The sequence below is a fragment of the Nuphar pumila genome, chromosome 6 (assembly GCF_984573655.1).
Source record: "Nuphar pumila chromosome 6, dmNupPumi1.hap1.1, whole genome shotgun sequence".
NCBI lineage: Eukaryota > Viridiplantae > Streptophyta > Magnoliopsida > Nymphaeales > Nymphaeaceae > Nuphar > Nuphar pumila.
In genome coordinates this window covers 105,522,319-105,531,638 of record NC_143254.1, presented here as the reverse complement: position 1 = coordinate 105,531,638, position 9,320 = coordinate 105,522,319, and the positions used below count along the sequence as shown (strand labels likewise).

The 9,320-nt window shown below is 40.2% G+C and overlaps 1 protein-coding gene across 1 annotated transcript; it reads left to right on the top strand.

The window, feature by feature from the left end:
* The first annotated feature begins 511 nt into the window (after positions 1-511).
* Positions 512-8,527, top strand: LOC149835543 (formin-like protein 6). Its single transcript, XM_090010570.1, has 4 exons — positions 512-2,372; positions 2,762-2,961; positions 6,941-7,182; positions 7,551-8,527. Exons 1-4 carry the CDS (start codon positions 886-888, stop codon positions 8,388-8,390), a joined length of 2,769 nt encoding a protein of 922 aa, XP_089866696.1. The 5' UTR covers positions 512-885; the 3' UTR covers positions 8,391-8,527.
* Positions 8,528-9,320: the final 793 nt, after the last annotated feature.

The following is a 9,320-nucleotide window of genomic DNA, read 5'->3' as shown; positions in this document are numbered from 1 at the left end:
CACCGAAGAAGGAAAGTGGTTCCGATTCATTTACCGCAGGCTCCGCCCGGATTGAGGCGTGAAGCCTCCTTCTAAGACATGCAAACGCCTCCCTGGTTAAGATTAGTCTAATCAAGTCTCCACTTTTGTAGAATAACATTTTAAATTTAAACTCGGTTCAAGCGAACCTGAATTGAAGGCTGATAGAACTCGGCTCAAACTCTAGTCTGGTTCAAATTACAGCCCAAACGGGAGCCTGCGAAGCCTGATTGATTCCTTTTTTGGGCTCGTCTGACTAGACCTGTACATGTACGTGTCGTATCATGGCTTAAGTTTTTTTTTTTGGCTCGTTTGAGTAGACCTGTTCCTCTACGTGTCGTATCCAGAACCAATCGTACCTTGTTGGGGGGACTAGGGCCCTAACTTTTGCAGTAATGGACAGGAAAGCGGATTCTGCCTCCACGTGTGCCCCCGACGAAACCGGGGGGGCCGTACGGAGATGAATGGCGGCCCTGGGGGTGGGAGGAGAAACGGATGACGTCAACAGAGAATCGAGAGGGACAAGACCTTGCTGCCCTCAGAAGCTTCCTTCCCCCACCCCACCCCACCCCACCCCAGTAGTTGTGGTGCTGTGCGAAGAAGCCAAACAGGGAAATTTGAGAAAACAAGAGAGAGAGAGAGAGATCTTCATCCTTTTGGCATTCACCCTCTTTACCGTTGATCCTGTTCCATCGGAAGAGACCTGAACCAGAGAGAGAGAGCAAATTGATCGAGACAAGAGTGCTTCTCTCATGCTCTTCATCCTTTTTTGTATCCACCCCCTTTACTGTTGATCCTGCTCCATAGGAAGATACCTGAACCAGTATAAGAGAGAGAGAGAGGTGTTGAATCAGTGATCACCTATATATGAATTCTGCCATGAAATTTCCTCTCAAGTTCTTCATCCTTCTGGTGATGACCCTCTCTACCTCTTATGCTGCTTTCTCTATAGATGGAATTGAGAATTCCAGAAACCACCAGTTCAGGAGGAAACTGCACCACCCACTGTACCCCACAGACCCCCTTGCTCCACCTGCGCAACCGCCCCCTGCAACTCCCGCCACCCCTGCTCCATTTTTCATCCCGGCGGCTCCGCCAGGACCACCGTCCCCGAACCTGTCGTCCCCTGCCAATGTTTCTGATCACAGCAGCCCGCAAAACCAATTGATAAAGACCGCCGGGAAGATCTTCATTGCAGTTTCAGTCTCAATTGTAGCACTGGTTTTAGTTCTTGCGCTGGCTTGCTTCTTGCACTATCGCCGGATGCGGAATTCGGCGGGGTCGGAAAAGTTAGTCGGACAAGGAGCTGTGATCAGCCACCGATCCGATGTACCTAACCGGATTCCGCCACCGGAGATGTCCGCTGCATCCGGCTTTCTCTACATTGGAAGAGTGGAGCCTTCACGGGGCAGAAATAGGGAGATCAATAATTCTCCATATCACAGGTTGAGTGAGAGCCACATCAGTCTAGATTTGCACCAGCCAAGCCCAGAACTTCAGCCGCTTCCGCCACTTACTGCACCGCAGCGGTGGAGTCCTCCGGCTGTGGTGATGTCGCCGGATGAGGATGAGTCCTATTACACAGCTAAAGCCTCACCTGGAAGCAATTTGAGCCCTCACAGACTAGTTTTGCCTACTTCCACCGTTAGAAATACCAGCAATGCCACCACCAGGAGCAGCACAAGCACAAATAGCAGCACAAACACTAGCACCAGTAGTGACAAAGGTGAGGTGCAGAATTTGGGCACAATAACAGATAGATCTTCAGCAACAGGAACCCTTTCTGAAAGCCCAATGACCACCATCAGGATGGGCACTGCGCCATCACCACAGCTGCAGCCAATGACTGTGTCACTCCAATCGCTCTGTCCTCAACCTGAAACACCACCTCAACCCAAGAGGAGAGTGGATTTGTCACCGCCGCCATCTTCTCCAGAATCTTTACCAATTCTTCCTCTAACGCAAACTCTTCCATCAAATGTGGCTCAGAAATCTCGCTCACCGCCACCGCCACCACCACCGCCACGACCGCCACCACCACCATCACGGCTATCGCAAACACCACCACCGCCGCTAAACAAGGGCAGGCTGCCTGAACCATGCCCTCCACCCATGGCAGTTTGCCTACAGGATCGAGCTCAAACTCCAACATCTAGAAGTCCAAAGAATGGCATTACTGAGGCCATAAGCCCAGCACTTGCTGAAAATGTCAATCAGGATTCATCTTCAAAGCAATTCAATGAAACAGAAGCTGATAATTCAAGACCCAGATTGAAGCCTCTGCACTGGGACAAAGTCCGAGCCAGTTCAGACCGTGCCATGGCCTGGGACAGACTGAAATCAAGTTCTTTCAAGTAAGAATTGAAACTTCAAACTTCCAGTTTATCGATTATCCTATCAAAAGATCAAGTTCAAGCACAGGGACCCTTCAAAAGAACACTTCATATTTAAAACTGCATGAAACTAGGATGAATCCTGAATTGTTAGCTTATCTGAACATCACTGTTAAAAACCAAAATGCTACTATCATGAACTTGGTCACGTCTATTAGCTTGGTATTGATGAGCCATCCAAGATCCAAGACTTTGGCTGGATCTCTCAGGTGAAGTCCATAGTGTGCAGTGCTTCTGGTTGACCTGCCAAGTGCTGAGTTGGGTGACCCATTCCTAAAATATAGGATCTGGACGTCTTATGCCTGGTTTTAGTTATGAAACTGTATTAGATTTTTTCTACTTGTTTGCAGACTGGATGAGGACATGATCGAGACTTTGTTCGTTAGCAACCCTGCAAATCCTGCTCAAAAGGAGGCATTAAAGAAATCTTTCTCTCCTGCTGTTGCACGGGAGACCAGGGTACTTGACCCCAAAAAATCCCAAAATATCGCCATACTCCTAAGAGCATTGAATGTGACAAGAGATGAAGTGTGTGAAGCACTCTTGGAAGGTGAGCAGTCACGTTTTTCTATGTTTTGCTATACGATTTTGTGGTTTCAATTGTTAGTCAATTAATGCATGAAACCTGATTCGTGATTCCTATATAATTTTTGTGAAGTACCAAGGATTAGAATCAGGGGCAGAGGTTGGGCCTCAACTCTTGGCCTGGAACTGGGTCCAGTCTTTTTACCTACTGTTAACTGTAAAATTTGCCTGAAATGTGTGGAAAGCATATAGCTAATATTATCATTTTTATGGTTGGTTAAAAGTCTCTTGAATTGAGTGTTAATGCCATGCTAAACTCCATAATAGCAGGAAATTTATTGAAAATTTAGTTTTGTTGAAGATCTAGAAGACTAGAACATAATAATGAGAGTTCATGAACTCATGAATAGAAGCATCAGGAAGACCGGAATGGATATATTCCTCTATGTACATGCTAGTCACCATATCAAACAACACTATACCATCTAAAAGAAAGCAGAAAGACCATGATGATAAAAATAAAAAATAAAAATACTTTCTACTTGCATATCCCGATAACTTTAGCAGATTCATGCCCTATTAGATAAGTCTCTATGTCCTTAAGTACGTAACAGGAATTGCATGATGCATGTGTTTTGAGTTAATTCACTAGGCAGTTCAGTTCAATTAGTTAGAGCTAAAGGACATAGTTGGCAAACCCGGCGAGTCGACTCGGGAATCGCCCGAGTCGATCCGGATCAGACCCCAACTGGGTCACGATTCAGGACTGTCAATCCAACCCATTAAATAAAATTTTTTATCATGTATTTTATTATTTTAATGCATAATTCTTGTATAAAGTCACTTGTTATGAAGAATCTAACATTGTTCAATGAAAAAAGTTAATAATCATTTATAATTATATGTTTTTGTAACTTAGCTATTGACATATTAGCTTGAAGTTTAGTTATTTTCATGTCTTATTCATGTGCTTACACTATAAAATATAGAGTCCTGACTCATCCGAGTCACCGAGTCAACCCGCTGACTCGGTGACCCAGTAAGGGTCCGATCCGAGCCCGAGTCATGAGTTTGCCAACTATGCTAAAGGAAGCAAGCTTACATTGAAGGAAAGTTTTTAATTATATGTTTTGTTTCAAGGAAATAGGAAAATTATGTGGCAAACAACCATTGAGTCATTGACAGTGGAGGATCATAGACAGTTGATAAACAAAAGGGTAACCATTTTGCAATAGAAAAATACTAGGGCCACCATTTGGCTTCCAATGAGGCTAGTCCAGCAACTGTTCTTCTCACTGACATCTCCACAGTAAAGATCCACCAAATTGAATTGCAGAACTTCAAATATTTGATTGTAGAACAAACTTGGGTTCTTTCAAACCCATTTTGCTTTGAGATAGCATTCCTTCGTTTGATTCCATAGAATGGTCGGTTTTATTCAACATGAAAAATTATGGATCCATGTGCTCCCGGCATGGATGAATATTGTGGTTGCTTTTGTCCTCAAAATTGAAAACAAGATGCCCCAGGATTGTCATGTATATTTGCTATCCTTCTACTTCAATGAAATGAAATGGTAATGAAGCTCTGCCTACACACTTGTTTCACTTCATTACGGCCTCCTATCTATAAGTTTATCCTTGCCAATACAGCACAGATCATGCAAATGACATGGTTGCAGAAATAGGTTCATGCCTGAGGTGAGTAAGCTCCAGCGTCCTCCCTCTTCCCAATACAAGTTTCATAATTTAGTTTATATTTTGCATTGACTTTTTTAGTGAGTTATAATTTTGGTCATTCCTACATTTTTGCCACTAAGAATAGCAACCGCTCTTTCCTAAATTAAAATCTGTGTGGTATAGCAACAAGATAGGTGCACATTTGAATCATAAAAGCACTCCTAACCTATAGAGTCAAAATATCTAAAGTTGAAGTAACAGGTAAGCCTAGGGCACTTAGAAGTATCACATGCCATGTGGATAGGTGACGGAAGCTAAGCTTTTAAGCACGTCTTTAAACAGACGAAATGTGAACCATTTGGTAAGTTCCATGCAACAAGTGTTGGATCTTCAGTAATCAATCTTCTAAGTGTTACAGAGGATCCAAGTCCTGATAGAATGATAGAAATGGAAATGAAGCATTGAACAGCAGAAATGTAGTATTGAGCTCTTACCAGTCTTGTCTGAAAATATTAATTCAGGTTTGGTAAATAATGATAACACTTCAATGTTGAATATTCCCTGTATCACCATAAGCATACCATATTAATGCTATATATATCCTTTCCTTTCTTTAAAGGCAGCAAATTGGTAAAGTCTGGGCACATAGTAACCGGAATCACATACGCTACATGGGAATTAGGATTTGCAAGCAAGAACCAGAATTCATCAGGAATCACGATACCCAAGCATAGAAATCATGATTCTTGTGACTGAGAACCTGATTCTCATGCCTAGGAATCCCGATTCTCATGACATGAAATCTCGGTTCTTAATCTTGGGAATCCTGATTCCTTCAGACATCCCTAGTTGACAAACAATAGCAATAAAATTTTGAAATCAGTTAAGAGCAGTAACAAATGGAGAACTTTCCAAGTCTATACACACACACAAAGGACAGCTAGTTACCTTTCAATTAGCGCTGCACACTCACTGGACCATTTCTCACAGAGATAAGATTTCTATGCACATTTAGATGAAAACTGTAGTAATTTTTCTGAATGACTTCCAAAGATTCCTGAGTTCTCTTAGTTTTATTCATTGGAAATTTAGAACACAAAGTGTCATACTATAGGAGAAGGTTATGATGGGAAATTGTGTATTTGGAATCAATAGAAGTGCCATGCACCTTGCTAAGCAAATGGATCTTTTGTGTCATAGTTGTCTTCAGGTGAAATGTTTCCTTGTTTTATGCTCTCAATAAGTTGTAATATATTAAGAAAGTCCCAAACACTAGGTAGATATTGGAATATTCTTCATAAATGCTAAATTATTGTCGTCTAGAGTATGTGACTAAGAATTTGAGTTTGGGAAAATCTTCACCTCACTTATTTAAGGGTAGTTATAGCATTTCACATTTTTCTGTATTTTCAGGAAGGATATTTTGCTCATAGGTACCTTTTCTTATATATATATATATATATATATATATATATATGGAACTAGTAGATAATCACAATCATTGAGAATTTCAGTTCTCTTTTTCTTCATAATACACCTCATCTCTTCAAATAATTTAAGCAGAGTACCAGCTCAAAAGTTCCTCCAACCACAGCCAATATAAACAAAGATGCTAGAATGATATGAAGATAAACATGGTGTATTTGGTGTGAATTTTAAACCTTAATCAGCTTAAAACAACCAAGAATTTTCAATATAAAGTTCTGAAAATCCAATCTTTCTGTTCTGGCCTGATATTAGAAGAAATTAATGATACAATCTAAAAATAAAACCGAAAAGCACACACCCACACACACATATCAGTAGAGAAGCACCATAAATTGTATGACGATGGCATGCATTTAATGCTTGATTCATTAGAAAAAGCAGTCTTCCAAAGGTGACAATCTCTCATGCAAAAAGCCAGCAATCCAAATTCGATAGTTATAGTGCATTAGTATTTCTAATAAAAACCACGGATGCAACCAAATGAGTTCAGAATAACTGAAAATACTTGTGGCTGATGTACAGTCAGGACTTAATAGAGAAAACAGATAGCGTGTTCATACAACCATAATAGTATGAAGTAATTGAGAGCTGACGTTAAACATGGCCAAGAACCCAATTATGTTAAAAGCAGGGAACCTCATGTATGTAGCCAATATATGCTTCTGTGAGAGAGTCTACCACCAATTCTTTATTCCAGCTTACACACACAAACACACAGATTTGAACTTCAAACTCTTTTGTTCACAATCAATGAATATGGGTTCTCATTATGTGATAATCCTGTTACAGAATGGGTCTACTATAGTTCTAATTGTGTATAAGTCTCCATTGCAACAGGTAATCCTGAAGGGTTAGGTGCAGAACTTCTGGAAACTATGTTAAAGATGGCTCCAACCAAAGAAGAGGAAATAAAACTTAAGGAGTACAGTGGAGATATATCAAAGCTTGGCCCTGCAGAGCGCTTTCTCAAGGCTATCTTGGATATTCCATTTGCTTTCAAAAGGGCTGATGCTTTGCTTTACATATTCAATTTTGAAGCAGAAGTAAAATACATCAGAAAGTCCTTTCAAACCTTGGAGGTAATTTGTTCAGATCATACTAATTCTCTCCTGCATGTACTTTATTATGCATATGGATCTTAAAAAATTTAGTAGGCTAAAAGTTATAATTTATCAGATCTTAACTGAGAGCCCAGGAATTCTAAAACTTTCACAAAGGTTTAGTTCTAAAAAGGAAAGAAAGAAGGAGATGTCAGTCCAGCCTATGGTATCCACTTTTTTCTCATATTGTCCATTTCCGTTAGAATGGTAGCAAAAGCAATGTAGGTGTTTAGCATGTGTAACCCCAAAAAAAAGATTTCTGAAGCTGAATAAAGATGGAGCACATAAATAGTAACGTTAAACAGGATCCTTTAACATTTTTATATTTACCTGCAAAACATGTTCAGGCAGCATGTGAGGAATTGAGAAGCAGCCGGCTATTCCTTAGATTGCTTGAAGCTGTACTTAAAACAGGAAATAGGATGAACATTGGGACAGACCGAGGTGATGCAGAAGCGTTTAATCTTGATACACTTCTGAAACTAATAGATATCAAAGGAATAGATGGTAAAACAACACTGCTCCACTTTGTTGTTCAAGAGATCATCAGATCAGAAGGTGAAGGTCAAGGAATTTGCAGCAATGAAGAGGTCCAACTTCCTGAACTTAAGCATGAGAATGCACTCAATAAAATGCACCCAAATGTTGTTGGGGACAATCTCAAGAAGCAAGGGTTGCAGGTTATTTCTGGACTAAGCAATGAACTCAGTAATGTAAAGAAGGCAGCTGGAATGGATTCAGATATCCTAAGCAGTTACCTGTCCAAGCTCACCATTGGATTGGAAAAGATAAACTTGGTCTTGCAACTGGAAGATGCACAAAGAAACAAAGACAGTGACAGCAGGAAATTCTCTGAGTCAATGAAGCAATTCCTTATCAAAGCTGAAGCAGAGATCCTTCGATTAAAGGCTGAGGAAAGTGTGGCACTATCATTGGTCAAAGAGATCACAGAATACTTTCATGGAGATACAACAAAGGAAGAAGCTCATCCTTCCAGAATATTTATGATTGTAAAGGATTTCCTCTCAATTTTGGATAAAGTTTGTAAAGAAGTAGAGACAATACAGGAGAGAATGATCATGGGCTCAGCTCGATCATTTCAAATTTCATCTGGCGCTTCAGTACCAGTTTTCCCAAGGTTCAAAAGAATGCAGGAAAGTTCAGATGATGGAAGTTTATCACCATAATGATTAACTAGCACTCTACCTACCAATTTACAGTCCATTCAATTGGATAAAATTGAAAGACTGATTTTTAGGACAGCATGAATCAATCGAATTGGAAGCTTGAATGTTAAGACAGCATGTTCTGTCTGAGGGAAATTCTAGACACCATACAAACTCAAGGGAACAGAATGACAAGTCTGGGATTAGATGGACCCACAAGGCTACAACTCCCCTAATGTCACACTAGCTTTGAATGTTTTGGTACAATTCTATATGAAAAATCCAAAGATGTAACAAAATACAGGTGAAAGGAAGAAGGGCCTTGTTGTCAATAGCCTATACGTGATGCCTTGAAACAGAAGATTTTGAAGATACATTTCCTGCTATAGCAAAACCTTTCCTGAGCATAGGTCTGTTGAAATGAGCACTCACCCTGGCAGAAGTAAAATTGTGTCATCTACAGGAACTTTCATGAATGAAGGCAACTCGTGTAACTCATAAATAGTTCTTTTACCTAGATAAATAATACTCATTCTTTTCTTTTCCCATGAACTGCATTTTTCTCCATTTAGTTCTATTTGTTTCCTTCTGAAACATATAAGCTTGTATTTTTTACTTGTCCCGTCATCATAACGGCCAATAGTACTAGGGTGCTATAAGCTATCCACAGGAACCATAATTTGAACCACACACATCAAAAGTGATGCATCATCAAAATGTTTTTCAGGTTTATACACGGAAATAATTTCAGTTCATAAAATCGTCAGAATCCTATTTTGCTTCCTTGGATTCTCTAACGGCATTTGAATGACCTGTTTAAAATAGGACATACAGTAGGAAAATAGAAACCGAAGATGGGAGCCTACAGGTCCAGTGGATGGCAAAGAAACGGAAGAAACGAGGAACATGAAACTAATCATGAAGAAATGGAAACATGATCAGGATTTGCAA